Raw genomic sequence first — 16,403 nt, forward strand, 5'->3', positions numbered from 1 at the left:
TCATTCAACAGTGGCAAACCCTATTGTAGCTGGTCAGTCTAACGAGAAAAACAATGAGCCTAAACGACCAAACATAGAACATGTTTTGTTCAATTGCAACCAGTATTGAAACAGGAAATGGGAGAAAGTATAGCTCCTCTGCTGCTCCTGCACCACCACCCTGAAGTTCCCCTGGTTATAAATACCCAAAGGAAGCACTCCTAAGATACAGTGGCAAACCCTATTATAGCTGGTCAGTCTAACGAGAAAAACAGTGAACCTAAACGACAAAACATAGAACCTGTTTTGTTTAATTGCAATCAGTATTGAAATGGGAGAAAGTAGTAATCCTCTGCTGCTCCTGCACCACCCTGAAGTTCCCCTGGTTATGAATACCCAAAGGAAGCACTCCTAAGATACAATATACGCATGTCTTTCAGACCCCTGCTGTGTTTGCACCTTTGTTATTCTATTATATTTAATGAATTCCCCACGGGGTTAAACCACCCTGCATCCTGGGCATTGTGTGCAAACTCTGCACAGAAAAGAAAGAGCAGGACCAGCGTTAGAGGATGGTTCATAATTTGGGCATATTAGGCTTAAACACTCATATTTGTATTAAGCAGTGCTCCTATACAACTTGTCCAAATGTTGAGGCACAATGGCACACAACAGATGTTTTATTGTGTCATATTTAGGTGTCTTAAAGGGGACATATCATGCTCATTTTCAGGTTCATGTTTGTATTTTGGGTTTCTACTAGAACATGTTTACATGCTTTAATGTTAAAAAAAACCTCATTATTTTTCTCATATAGTCTGTCTGAATATACCTGTATTCACGCTCTGTCTGAAACGCTCCGTTTTAGCGCGTTTCAACGGAAGTGCATTGCTAGGAAACAGTTTGGGTCCATGTTTACATACCACATCAGCTGATGCCATTCACATACACTGCAACAGGAGATAAACTGGGACACTTAGTATGTTTACGTTTTAAAACTGTGAAATTGTCTAAATATTGTATATTTGTGACATCACAAATGGACAGAACTCCTAACGACTTGTTTCAAACACACAGTTTTTCTGAATACGGGCTGTGTGTATTTCTCCATGGATTGAGTGTTTTGATACTTTCACAGTATTTATAGATCACTTAAACCTGCTTTATAATATAAAAGACATGAAAAAATAGAACTTTTTACAATATGGGACCTTAAATCACAGCTTAAATGATTCCAGGTTTCCAATTTATTGTGATATTCTGCAAAAAAAAATAGTATTTCAGACAGTCTCACCTATTTAGAATTGCTTTTCAGTGGCATGTACTTACAGTAGGGCCAGGCGATATGGAGAAAATGGAATATCACAATATATTTAACCTCAATATTGATATTTCGACGATATTGTAGATTTGACTGTTGGTGCTTTCACTAAAATATTTACAAAATTAGATTTTTGCCAAATAATCATCAGTAATGTGGATATAATGACCAAGTTAGTAAAAAATAAAATAAACAATAGAACAGTCTGGTAATTTCAGAAATTACATCACTTTACTCTGATGCAGCCTTTAAAACCAGGAAAAGACACATATGCGATATTACGATATCTGAAATCTAAGACAATATCTAGTCTTGTATCACAATATTGATATAATATCGATATATTGCCTAGCCCTACATGTAATGTGAAAAAACTGTGCTTTACGATAGGGCAGCAACTAACAATTACTATCAATATTGACAATCTGATATATATTTTTTGATTAATCAATTAAACAAATAGTGGAAACTGTCCATTTACAAGTATAGAGTCCAAGGTGACATCTTCAGGTGTCTTGTTTTGTCCAAAACTCAAAGATGTTACAGTTCCAGTGATATAAAACAGAGAAAAGTTCTCATTAAAGAGGTTGGAACCAGAGGATGTTTAGAGTTTTTTTGGATAAATGACAATAAACAAATTAATTGATCATCATTTTTGTTCATCAACTAGTCCGTTTATTGAGTAATCGTTTTAGCTCTGCTTTACAGTATAACAGAAAAATCCTAAAATAAAACGTGATTTATTTTTCTTTGACTGCACAAAACATTAAGCATAAAAATCAAGTAGCACAATATCAATTTTTTTTACATAAAAAAAATAATATTTGGATAATTTATTAATTGTTTCCTTTCTTTGTCATATATAATTGTAAATTTAATCTCTTTTGGGGGTTTGGACTGATGGTTGGACAAAATAAGACATCACAAAACACAAAATAATTGGCAGATTAATTGATAATAAAAAAAAAATAGGGCTGCCATCCTTAGTTGATTAGTTGACTCATCGGTCGTTTTAGTCAACTAAGAGTTTTTTAGTTGATAAGTCGTTTCTTTTTTTCATGCTGAATGACTTATTTCCAAGAACCTTCTGAGCACATCTTTCGAAAACAAGATTTAATCGGTTAGTCGCAAAATCGTAGAAGTGTTATTCAACTAAGAATTTCTTTTGGTCGAGATAAAAAATAATCCTCAATTGCAGCCCTAAAATCAAGAAGCTATATTATTATTAGAAAAATAATATGGCCTGTTGTTTTAAGAAGGAGATGATGATGATACTGATGTTTATAATGATAGATAGATGAATATTAATGCCAAAATTATAGTTTGTTTTCTTCCGCCAAAGCCGAAAGGCCTAGGAAGGAGGTTATGTTTTCACCGGCATTGGTTTGTTGGTTTGTTTGTTTGTCCGTTAGCAGGATTACTCCAAAAGTCCGCCATGGATTTGAATTAAAGTTCTTGGAGGGGTGAGATGTAGCACAATAAGCAATCTATTAGATTTTGGTGGCAATCCGGATCATGATCTGGATTCAGGAATATTTTTAAGGATTCCGATCAGCCTGAGCTTTAAGACCACAGGGTATAAAACGTGTAGTGTAACTGATGATGCGTTGACGCATGACCACGCCTTCTTCTGAGAGCAGAGAGATACGTGTGTGGGAGCTGCTGGCCGTCCGCGGTGAGACAGAAAAAAGTGGTAGATGACGGGATGACAGACAACGTTATACAGACATAACAAGGCTGCTGAATGAGAGAGGCATCCGCCGATACTTTACTCGGAAACACGTGTTAATAATAAGCCGCCCACCTCACGGTACCGCCAGCTGTGAGCTTTGATCTGTTTTTAAAGTCATGCTTGGGCGGAGGTCTGCGGTCTCTGAGTGCCATTCTAGTTAGTGTTGTTAACTGTACTAATCATAGGTCAGATGTGCAATTACTATGTGAGAGCAACAGAGTTTGGTATTTAACTCTTGAAAATATTTGGTCACCACTCATTCGAGATGCTTCTTCAGGTCTCCAGTTGTCTTTTACTGAGTGCCTCTAGATATTCTGAATAAGTGAATACGTTTACATGCACAAAATATTATGTTTTTTGCCCTTATTCTGAAAAAGACAATATCTTTAGAATCTTTCTGTTTACATCAGCGGTGCATACTCCGATTAACGTAACCGGTGGCGAACACAGCCTCCCTCTTTCATTCCTTCAACCACCTCCTTGAAAAAGTCGTTGTTGTGATATTTGTCCATATCCAAAAAACCTGTTGATATCCAAGTCTTTTATAATGTTTAAAAGTAGGTGAATTTCTCCTTTCAGACCAGAAATTTCTAACAGACTTTTCTTTTGGGGCATGCAGTTATAAAAATTTACATGACAATTTCAAACATATGCACTACACATTCCAAGTAGTAAAAATAGTGAATAACCCCGGGAGGATAAAAAAGGTCCTTTTCACATTATCCTCATGCCATTGGTTTTCAATGTGCTCTTTCTGTGAGTCCTGAATGGCCACAGTCGGGGGAGGATGTGGTTTTGAGGCGACCTTGAATGAAGTTTGCTATAAGGTATGAACTGTCATTGACCCTGTGAGACAGAAAAGCCCAGTCAGCGAGGCCGAGGCTGGTCAGGACACACTGCCAGCAAACAGCTGGAATTAGAAGTAGCTGCTTCAACGTTTACACTAGTGACCAAAGACTGAATGTAACCCCCCCCCCCCGAGGGGCTCTGAAGTACTCGAGAGCACAAACAGACTCAAGCCTTCACTCAGCTGCTGCAAGCTGGCATCCCTGTGAACCATAAATGTGTAAAGTCTTCATGTTTAATGTTATGTAAGAGCTGACACCAACACTGGAGTAAGAGGTTTAAATGGGGATTTGTGTTTTTTTTTTAATATATATTTTCATTTGTCCTAGATGGAAAATTGACTGTTGGTAGGACATAAAAATTAATCACAGTCTGAAATATGTCCCTCTGTTTAGGGCGGTAGGGAAAGTTGTAATCTGACATTCATTGGTCATTCAGAGATATAAATTAACATTTTGTTGTCCCTGCTACATTTGAAATGTGCGTCCTCTGAATCAGTTTGGGTGCAGCTTTCAAGGTTATCTCAGAATTATAGACGCAGTGTCTTCGAAGTTTTTGCAAAGACTACATTTTTATTAGTATCTCATCTTGGGCTCTAAAGTGCAGAGAAAGGGAAAGTACCCACAGCATGACTGTCAGGTTTGTTTTTGCTTTTTTTCAGGACAAGAAACTATAGTTTTTGTTGTTGTAACTGATGTTGTAACTATTGCAACTGTTTTTTTGCTTCTGTCTACTGGCCTTAGATGCCCATGAATGCTGATGAAATTAGGGTAGCCCTTGACCAAAGAAATTCTTATTCGACTAACAGTCATATGATTTTGTCAACTAATCGACAGATCTGTGAAACCCGACTTTCTCTACAAAGAATCACACAAAAGCACCACTTTAAATCTGGTGCTTACCAGAGATGTGCTGATAAGTTTTTTGGAAATAAGACATCCAGCATCGAAAAAGCATAAAAAAACGACGAAAGAAATCTTAGTCGTCTAACACCAAAACGTCTGATTAGTCGACTAAGAGGGGACAGCGCTTATTGAAATTAAGTAAAAAAATTAGATGAAGGTAAACAATAGGGGTCTAAGAAAATATCGATACACATTACGATATTATGTATTGTGATACTGTATCGATTCTCCAAAACACTGTATTGATTTTTGATTAACCTCTTAAAAATCGGACGCTATTCGATTCGACATGCATTTTTTGCATGAAGTACAAATGTGTTATTCTGCCTATTCTAAAATGGTGTATTTCTGGTGTGTTCTTTATACTATGACAGTTTTCCAAAAATTAGATTTGAAAAAATCTGAATATATATATATATATATATATATATATCGCCTTGTTTACAGTATTGCAGTTTATTACACGGCTGTGTTGAATACTTGATTCTGATTGGTCAATCACGGCGTTCTACGGTCTGTAATGTCTTTATAACAGACCGTTGCTATGCATAACAGACCGTTGCTATGTATAACAGACCGTTGCTATGGGCGCAGTTCTGATGTCGGACTCTGGCGGACCGCTTTTGTGTAAAAATATTGATTTCTTCAGTAAGTAGCTGTGTAATAAGCGAGATAATGTACAGCTAACGGGTCATTGTTGTGACCAGGCTCGCTGTACATTATCCCTTACATATTATGCCAATACACAGCCCTAGTAAACAAAATAAATGCACTCACCGCTGAATAAATTAACAGAACGTGGCTGTAGTACAATGCTATGCATAAACTGACAAATGTACCAAAGGATAAGATATTGACCAGCGTCAAACTCCGGTGCTGAGAATTGAGGCCAACATCTGAGTCTGGCTCCTAAAGTGAGTCAATCTCCATAGACACCTCTATGTTAAAATGACCAACCATACAGCAGAAATAAACATGTTTACAGCCTAATACAAAAATAGTCTCGGTCTTTATAGCAAATTTTTATATAACTCACCTGTTTAAATCATATTAAGGCTTAAAGTTTGGCACTATTGAGGGCGTGGCCGCTTTTAGTGACAGCTGGGTGTCGTACCAGGTCGCTAGCTGCTAGCTAGGGGCCGACTCAGCTCCATCGATGATCCACCTCTTTGCCCATTCGGGAGTTAGGCTGTGTCATCACTGCCAAGATGGCGACGGCCGGAGCCGCCCACTTTGAGCGTCACAATGGGTCTTCAGAAACCTGTGGGGGACGTCACGGTGACTACGTCCATATTTTATACAGTCTATGGTTTTTACTCCCACTTTAGCCCAATCTTAATATCTTGTCATATTCACAATGAAAGAGCTCTGTCCATTCGTTGTAAATCTATTGATAAAATCAAATTAGGTCAGTCTTTGAGATTCAAATTTTGCCCTTTTGGCAGTCTAAAGAAGAAATTCCCCTCTGATTTGCCTTTTTCCTGATAACAGCAGATGATTGGCTCTGTTTATCGTACCGTGGCGGCAGAACAAGCCGACTTCTGTTTTGTGCCAGGTAATCGTTGTGTCATCTCCTGGCTGGTGGAATGGCCAAGCCTGGAGGCCAAGCTGCCCATTTCCTAGAATGTGTTCCCTTGTTTTGTGTCCCTTAAATTACAAATATTGCTGCAGTGTTTATCAATTATTTTGGATGCTTTTGTATATTACAGCAGAGCATTTGATTCATTTGGTTGTTTGGCATTCAGGCTTAAATGTATAGTATTTGTAATGTTGACAGTTAGACTGACTTTTTTGAATTCTGTACATCCAGTTTGCTGCGTTGAAGAGGCATACATAGACAGTTGAAAATGGTAGTCTGATTTCAGACACAGCGCTGATGTATGGGTTTATTTTTTTTTGACTGACAGGTGCAGTTTCAGAAGGTCCAGCAGCTTCGTTTGACTCAAACGCGGGCGCAGTACTACGGCTCTCTTCCCAACGTCAATCAGATCGGCAACACCAGCATCGAATTCCAGGTGAGATCTCATCATGGTCAAAAAATACAGCCCCACACCGCATACTAGGATTTCAAAATGCATCAACATTTCTCTTTTACAGTCAGCTAAACTAAACATTATGGACTGCTTGCCTAGTCCTAGACAGTTTATAATTTCAGTAAATATTAAGTTCCAAATTCACTTCAATAGAATTTAGTTTTAGTCCAGGACATTGCACAATCTCTGTCTGGGAAACCAACCCTTTAGGTTTATCATCAGTAGTATTTATTCCAGGGTTATTGCAGTGAATTAAGACTCTATGTTGAACACCATATGTGATGTATTTTGTCCATCCAGTGTAAATTGTTTCTTAAGGTGTGTTCAGACAGAAAGCACACAAATTTTTCACTCAAGTTGAATTAGAGCGGCAACGATTAGTCGACAGAAAAATAATCACAACTATTTTGATAATCGATTAATCATTAAAGTAATTTTCCATGCACAAATGCTGTTTTCAGCCTCTCATATATGGAGATTTCCTGCTTTAGTCTGTTTTATATCACGTTAAAATGAATATCTTTGGGTTTTGGACTGACAAAACAAGACATTTAAAGACATCTTCTTGGACTTTAAGAAACTGGGATGGACATTTTTCACAACAGTTTGACCTGACAATTAATCGATTCATCTAGACAATAATCAGCAGATTAATTGATAATGGAAATAATCATTAATTGCAGCCCTAAGTTGAATCATTTTCAGCTGACATGGATCTGTCTTTGCGTCAGTTCGTGCTGCCCCGGTTGAATTTATGTCTTTCCATTGACTTTATATGCAATCATGCCGCCACTAAGGTCTGACCACACAATAACAGTCATCTTGCGTTTGTTACGAGGTGTTCAGTGTGTTAAAAACAGACAAGAGGCTGCCCAGGAATGTGCGCTTTGCATCCATGATGTCCCATTGTGTTGCAGCAAAAGTTGAACAAGGTTCAACTTTTCTTTTTTGTGGGGTGGCCCTCTCCTGCTATTTTTTCTTTTTTGACTGAGCCCTCTGCATCGGCACTCCAGCTGTGCCAACACAGCAGTGCGATTCGAATAAATGAGGAGGCGGCATTTTTTTCACACAGTGTCACTCTGAACACAGCCTTATACAGTCGATGTACCGGTGCTGTAAATCAGTGGAGTTTATTTTGTGTGAATGTACTCAAATGTTCTCTTTTAAACAAACGGATGTTTGATGTGAAACTAAACGTGAATATTTTCTTTAAAACCGTGCTTCCCTTGGGATCTACCGAATTCAAGGTCTTGTTCTCAGTCAGAGGTTTTCCAAGGTCTGAGCACAATAACCCTCAGTTCTAAGGAAAGGAATTTTTTTGTCATGGCCCCCTGAGCCACCCAACCCAACATTATTAATCACATATTGTTAATTTTTTTAATTATTGTTATATTATTAGTGAGGGAATGTGACTAAGTACATTTACTCAAGTACTTTACTTGAGTCTTTTCATGCCACTTTCTACTTTCTGCTCCACTACATTTATCTGACAGCTTTAGTTACTTTACAAATTAAGATTTTTGCACACAAAAAACTACCCAACAATATAAAGGCCTACACGTACAGCTGAAATGATTAGCCAATTAATCAATTAGTTGATTAACAGAGCTATTTTTTTTGTTTCAATCGTTTTTCATTTGAGGATTTTTCTGCATTGAGTACTTTTAATACTTTAAGTACATTTTCCTGATTACACTTCCATACTTTTACCTAAGTAACATTTTCAATGCACAGCCCCTTCATTTGCATAATGAGGCAGAGATGCATAAAGAAAATAAATACATAAATAAGTTTGGGGAAATAAAAAAGGGGTGAAATGCAAAGGGAAATCATTCAGAAATAAATAAATTAATGCATAAATACATGCATTTGAATAAATAGAAAATGTATGCAAAAATAAATGAATAGCTAAAAAATAAATGCAGAAATTAATTAATTAATTAAAAAAATAATTACATAAATAAGTAAAAGCGAAAATTAAACAGAAGAGTAAGTAAATAAATAAATTAATACAAAGATAAATAAATAAATAAAGAAGCAAATTTAAACAGAAATATACATTTATGGCACATTTCATCATTTCATTAATGGCTACATTTATTTTTAATATTATTTTTGGTACATTTAAAGACATATTTATTTATTTATCGAGTCATTTATTCATTTATTTATTTTTAATTTTGGCAGGTTCCGTCCTCCATACATTTTCAATCCCTCAGAATGACAACCAACAGGTTTACAGATAAATATTGAAATAAACAATGAAAACAATTAAATACACTAATATGTTAAATGTTTTATTATAACATTAAAAGTTATATTTTTTAGAAAATGTGGTGAAAAATTATTAAAAACACATAAATAAATGCACAACGATTATGATAAATCTTGCGGCGCTCGCCGTAGCCCGTCCTCAAGGCGCCCACATTGAGAACCACCGGCAAATTACGAAAATGCTGAAGTGCAGACAAGCTTCTCCTGAGAGCGTTAAATAATTCAGCTGCAGACGGTAAAAAAGATGGAATAAAAGATCAGTGCAGTAGTTCTCGGTATTCGTTCAAGCAAAGCAGCGCTTCTCTGCAGCACTCGCCGTATCTGTATCTGTGTCAGCTCTCCGAGGAGTGGGCTCTACTGGGATACACAGCGTCCAGGTGAAACGTGCCCTTGTTACTTGAAATAATGGCCCTTTGAGTTGGAGCAGTAATTGCAACGGCGTGGTCACGTCCAGAAATCAATCCCCACATGGAGGAGGGAGAAAAACTTTCACTCATGGAGTCCATTCACCGTCTCTTCTGGGAGCAAAACTCCACAAACTAAATGGCTTCTAGATCCCACTTGATGATAACCATTTGTTAGCCCGAATTTAATTAAATGAATGCAGCATGCTTAATGTAGAGCTCACGAAGCTCACTAAATCTCCAATCTGCAGTTTGTGTGCAGTGAATGCGCACATGATCAACAATCAAATGTGGATCATATATTCAAACTCTGAGGTTTTTGTCTTTGAACTGTGTGGTCTCTGATAGCTGGTAAAAACAGGGCGATAAATGACTGAGGCTTTAAAGGAACAGTGTGTAACATTTTGGTGGATCTATTAGCAGAAAGGGAATATAATATTAAGTATATATTAATAACTATGTTTTCTTTAGTGTATAATTACTTGAAACAAAGAATCTCTGGGTTTTTGTTAGCTTAGAATGAGTCATCTGACTTCTGTTGCTCTTAAAATAGTGTTATTACGGTAAGGAAGTGAACGGTTTTGCACTTGATGGCTCACGTTACTGCAGTCTTGGAAAGGGAGGAGTGAGAGGAGGGGTACTCAGTTGGTTGCAATCTGCAACCACACCACTAGAAGCCACCAAATCCTACACACTGATCCTTTTAAAGGAGTGATTCAACCACAAAAATAACCATTTGTATATCAATTACTCACCCCGTGTTACCTCGAATTCTTGAAGAAAACTTTGTTTTTCTCTCATGCCTCCACGGTGAACAAAGACTCAAAAAACAGAGAAACGTCTTGATGAATTGAAGTAAATAGGGGCCACGGTTGACAAAAGGAAAACTATATCAAAACAAATCCGTTTACAAACTCTCACACAACTAGTGCAGTATAATCCAAGTCTCATTTATCTGGTCGTATGTTCACTACTTCCCAAACACATGCATCTTCACTAAAACGTTACTATTCAAAGGTCCCATATTGTAAAAAGTGAGATTTTCAATGTCTTTTATATTATATAGCAGGTTTAAGTGCTGGATAAATACTGTGAAAGTATCGAAAAGCTCAATCCACAGAGAGATACACACAGCCTGTATTAAGAAACTGTGCCGCTGAAACAAGCCGTCAGGATTTCTGTCCATTTGTGATGTCACAAATATACAATATTTAGACCATTTCACAGTTTTAAACGTAAACGTTCTAAATGTGTCCCAGTTTATTTCCAGTTGCAGTGTATGTGAATTACATCAGCAGACAGGAAGTAAACATGGAGCCAAATTGTGAACCTGAAAATTAGCACAATATGGGACCTTTAAAACACTTCTGCATAAAAAGAGTCCGATGTGTTTTAAATATTCAGGTTTTAGTGAAGATGCATGTGTTTGGGAAATAGTGAGCATACGACTTGATAAATGAGACTTGGAATATACTCCACGAGTTGTGTGAGAGTTTGTAAACGAATGTTTTGATATAGTTTTGCTGTTGTTAAACGCGGCACCGATTTACCTCAATTCATCAAGATTTTTTCATTTCAATGTACACAATAAAAGGCAAGAAATGTATGTAGTTCTTTCCTCTGCAAACTCATATTTATTCACTCTGACTGGTTGAAGCGATGCTCTTTTGAAATGACTGTTTGAGTATCAAATATTTTAGGGCTGCAACTAACTATTATTTTCATTGTTGATTATTTTCTGGTGAAAAATGTTGATCAGTGTTTCAAAAGCCCAAGACGACGTCCTCAAATGTCTTGTTTTGTTCACAACTCAAAGATATTCAGTTTACTGTCATAAAGGAGGAAAGAAACCAGAAAATATTCACATGTAAGAAGCTGGAATCCAATCCAAGCCAATTATCAAAATAGTTGTTGATTTAATTTAATTGTTGACAACTAATCGATTAATCGTCGCAGCTCTAAAACATTTACATTCATTTCATTGCTATATGATGCACTAATGTTGCATTCAAAGCTGACATTTTGATGAAAGTATTGTTTATTGTACATCTTTACACAGTCATGACTCTATGCACTACGGTTTGTCATTTCTAAACACTATATTTGTGCCTGTAGTGTAAAGCAGTCCTTTGTGTTTGAAGAGCGGCGAACACATTTTAAACGTCATCACATGACCGTATAATTGTCAGGGAGTGTTTCAATACAATGTGGTAAAACAGTTTATAAAAGCCTGAGGTTTTACATGAATACAAATTATGTTTTTGTTTCAGCTAAATTAACAAAATTGGAGCATAACTGAAGTTTGATTAAAATGACATTTGATAAATGCCCTTTCTCCCTCCCTCCCTGCCAACCTAGGGGAAACTGCAGTCTTAAGTGTCTTAAATGTCTGATGTCTCTTTTTATAGGGTGGCTTTCCGTCAGGATTGGACTCTGTCAGAGGGACCCGCCACCATGGGCTGGTCGAGAGGGTGAACAGGGACCGCAACCGCATCAACTCTCCCCACCGCCGACCCATCGACAAGCACGGACGGCAGATATCCTTCCAAGCCTAAAATCATTGACAGTAGGAGACCTCAAAGGGCAATCAGCGATCTGGAAGTGGGTGTTGCGGCTTCCGGGTGGTTGGTCTTTATTGTTGTTTTCTTCTTTTTAATGGCGGTTTGTCTTCGTGCTGTGGTTTCGAGCGTGACGACACTACACCAGTGTAGGCAGCTGTTTTGTAGCCTCGGGAACGGAATTAGTCATTATGCTAATTTGAAAAGTGACGCAGAGACGGTGCGCTTTACTTCTGCCTAATGGACATTGACAGTAGGAGATCCTCAGCATACTCTGTGAATGCACTCTTGGGGTGTGAATGCACTCTTGGGGTGTGTACAAGTGTAGCAGAAGATGTGATTTTTTTATGAGAAAGCTGCAGAAGGGGTCTAATTGTTATGATGGTGATAACACACAGAGGGAGGAACATAAGCGGGAGTGTTTGCACTTTAGCTCTCAGCGACACCCTTTAAAATACATTTCCCACCGAGTCTCCTCCGAGTGTTGGAGTGAGTGCAGAAAAGTGCAGAAAAATGTGTCTTTTTTTTTTTCCTGCTATTTTTTGATCACAATTTTCATGGTTTATATAATTCAGGCTTTGTACATTTTTTAAAAGCTGTTATATTATAAACTGGTCCCATTTTACAATGCACAGCTAATCACCGTGAATGTTGTCACCAGTCCGCTATCACATGTGCGGCGTGTGTCACAATTCATCTGGATGAGTAGGTATCTCATGTATTACAGAATAGAGACACAAAAACTTATTATCAGCAATTATTAAATTATAGAATAATGAATTGCCTTGTGTAACTTGGAAATAATCCTGAAAAGTAAAATGAAAGCACTACTTCCACATTTGGCACTTAAAGGGTAACTTCTATATTTTTCAACCTTTTCAACCTATTTTCTCATGTTTTGTGTCCAACTGACTAATAGGGACAACAATTTCTGGAATTGGTCCAGTATTGAGGGAGAGCGCTTCAGATGGCATCTGCTCACGGGTTGTAATGTAATCCTATTGGGGCAAGCTGGCAGCGTCATTTACGTCCACTAAAAGTGCTTGTTTTTGCCATGACCGGCTCTGATTGTTATTATAAGTGTCTGACAACATTATGGAAAGAGTCTCGCTCAAAGAGAAGTCTCGTTGTGAAATCTGGCGAGGTGACGTGTTGCTGGAAGACAACGGTGGAATAGTGGAACACATTCATGGTGGAAACGGGCAGAGTTTGTTGTTTGGCTAGTTCGCTATGCTTCACAAGCTTTCCTAGCTTTTTCTGTAATATAAGAATAAAACTCTGTTATATGCCACAATCATATAAACTCAAGCAAAATAGCCGTCACGAAAGTACCTTTTGCGATTTCAGTTTGAATCGGCTATCGTTCTTCGGCTCTAGGTTAGCCTTTGTGCTACTGGGTTAGTCTTTGTGCTACTGGGTTAGCCTTTGTGCTACTGGGTTAGCCTTTGTGCTACTGGGTTAGCCTTTGTGCTACTGGGTTAGTCTTTGTGCTACTGGGTTAGTCTTTGTGCTACTGGGTTAGCCTTTGTGCTACTGGGTTAGCCTTTGTGCTACTGGGTTAGCCTTTGTCTCAGTGGGTGTGTGCTCATGAACAAGTTAACTTCTGGACTTCACTATTGGTGCATTTGTCCATGTTTTCTTCCATTTATTTTGTTACGAGCTGTTGTCTATGTTTTATGTTGTCTGTTGTTTACACGGCTAACAGGTTTTTTTAAAAATGGTGGTGCTGGTGCACTTACGTCACTTACATCACTCACGGTTCCTCTTGTGCTGGGAGAGTACCTACTCTGAAATAGGAGCTAAAAAAAGTCCCTCAAAACGGCGTTCTAGGAACTAAGATCTTTTCCTAGTTCTTGTGATCTGGACACAATGAAAAGGGGTTTTTGGAACTAAGTTCTTAGAGCTATGAAAACGTTCCTCCGGTCCGAAAACGCCTTTAGACACAAAAACATGGGGAAACAGGGTCCAGGTTGAAAAATACTGAAGCTTCCCTTTTAAGAAGTTGATTTAAGCACTTAAGAAATCATCACAGAAGTGCAGGAAGATCGAGGTCAAGTGTCCGTTATTATTCTCAATGAGACCACTACAGTATGTACAGTCCCTATTATGACTCTATACATGGCCATACAAAAGTGGTTCTTATAAATGATCCTTAAACAGTACATGTATGATCTCCTACCTCAATATTATTACTTCATTAGTCATTTTATTCTGTAAAACATTTTGTCTATATTGTTTAAAAAAGGTTCTTTATGAATAATATATTGTTATTTTTTATTAGACACAGGACATGGATTTAATTTCCTGTTCTGGATTCACACCCAATATGTCCAATTTACATGAAACACCCCTCAGCCCACTGATCCATCAGCACGCCCCCACCTCGTAGCGTTTTAATAAGCAGATCTCTGTATTACAGAGATGATTCAGTGACCTGTCACTATGGTGTGTGTGTGTGTGTGTGTGTGTGTGTGTGTGTGTGTGTGTGTGTGTGTGTGTGTGTGTGTGTGTGTGTGTGTGTGTGTGTGTGTGTGTGTGTGTGTGTGTGTGTGTGTGTGTGTGTGTGTGTGTGTGTGTGTGTGTGTGTGTGTGTGTGTGTGTGTGTGATAGCTGGAGACGAGCTGGTCCCGCGTCCCAGCATGTGATGTCATACCAGCGTGTATCTCTGTGGAGAACAATCGGAACAGATGTGTAACGTAATGGTTATTATGATTTAATGTGGTATTTTGAGGAAAACATTCCATTAATGCATTTGTTTTTCCTTCATTGTCCGTAAAGTATGACATCATTGATGAAACTAGCTTGTTTCTACAGTTTGTACGGGGCCGTACATGTGTGGGCAGGGTTGATGTGTACAATAGATTGGGCTGACCTACATTGAGTGGGATGTTTGACTGTTTATATTGCCAAAAGTTCAACCAGTGTAGCATAGCTCTAAACATGCTGTTTCAAAGGGTTCCTGATTGATCAGCACTTCAACTTGATTTAATTTAGACAATATAAGCAAGCTCCGTGGGTTGTTTTAAATGTTCCTGTTTATTGTGACTACGTGTTGTAACGTGCTGTAATGTACACAGCGTGGGTGGAGGCACTCCTATAAAAGTCTGCTCTTGTTAGTATCAAAAAGAAAAAGAAGCAGTTGGTCCTTTTGTGTTTGGTGGGTGGTGTTGGTTCCACACATATGCGCTCTGTACATGTACGTGTATAGATGGTCTGGGCAAAATGGTGGAAAGGTCACCCCGTGGTGCCAAAATAGACAGAGAGGACTGCGTGTCTGAGGGGACGTCTCAGCATCTCCTTCGCGGTGCATTTTTATTTGTCAGTCTTAAAATCTCAGCAGAGGGAATGATGAGCTCTCAAGTCAGATCTTAAATCCGTTTACATGTTTGAGGAAAAACATGATGTGCATTTGTTTGAGCAGGCATGTGTGTTACAGAAGAGGTCAGAGGTCATGGTAGAGATTGACACAGAAAACAAGACCAACACAGACCTGAAGAGGTCAGGTCTCTATGTCATGTGGGAAGGTGGATAGTCTGTCACCTTTTTCTGTTCCAGACAGAAAAAACTGACACTCATGAAAGTTTATTTGCTGTATAGAATATGTATTTGCCTACATTTATCTTTTTTTAAGACTATGGGCGTTGCGACCGACACTTCATCAGGGTAAATGTCAGCAGTAGCTTGCACACCTACACCGATCAGCCACAACATTAAGACCACTGAAAGGTGAAGTGAATGACATTGATTATGTTGTTACAATGGCACCTGGCAGTGGGGGGGATATCTCAGACAGCAAGTGAACATTTTGAACTTTGTGTTGGAAGCAGAAAAAAATGGGCCAGCGTAAGGATGTGAGCGACTTTGACAAGGGCCACATTGTGATGGCTAGACGACTGGGTCAGAGCATCTCCAACACTGAAGCTCTTGTGGGATGTTCCCGGTCTGCAGTGGTCAGGACCGACCAAAAGTGATCCAAGGAAGGAAAACCGGTGAACCGGCGACAGAGTCGGACTCGAGGCTCATTGATGCACGTGGGCAGCGAAGGCTGGCCCGTGTTGTGTCAACCAATAGAAGAGCTACTGGAGCTATAACGGCTGCTTGTTTTTAGACAACATTTAACATTTGAAACATTTTCTCATGTTGGAAAAAACACAAAGTGAAAAAAACATAAAGTTCTTGGCAGGTCCGTAGTTCTCCTGTTCCACAGAGCCGGTCCTTCATCCACTGAGAATCAGTTCAGTCTGGCAGCTGCAGTCTAGACCATCATCTGCTGTGCAGAGCGGTTTAAATGATGATGACAGGAAGCAGCGCAACATCTTGAAAATAAAAATGTGTGTCAAATCACAGTGCC

The 16,403-nt window shown here is 38.5% G+C and overlaps 1 protein-coding gene across 1 annotated transcript in view; it reads left to right on the top strand.

Moving 5' to 3' along the window:
- Window positions 1-16,403, top strand: part of crtc3 (CREB regulated transcription coactivator 3) — a 54,998-nt gene that overhangs the window by 2,130 nt on the left and 36,465 nt on the right. Inside the window, exons 2-3 of the mRNA XM_074659139.1 lie at window positions 6,691-6,798; window positions 11,903-12,031. Coding sequence (XP_074515240.1) covers window positions 6,691-6,798; window positions 11,903-12,031 — 237 coding nt within the window. The remainder of the gene's footprint in view (window positions 1-6,690; window positions 6,799-11,902; window positions 12,032-16,403) is intronic.

This window comes from Sebastes fasciatus, chromosome 2, assembly GCF_043250625.1.
Source record: "Sebastes fasciatus isolate fSebFas1 chromosome 2, fSebFas1.pri, whole genome shotgun sequence".
Taxonomy (NCBI): Eukaryota; Metazoa; Chordata; class Actinopteri; order Perciformes; family Sebastidae; genus Sebastes; species Sebastes fasciatus.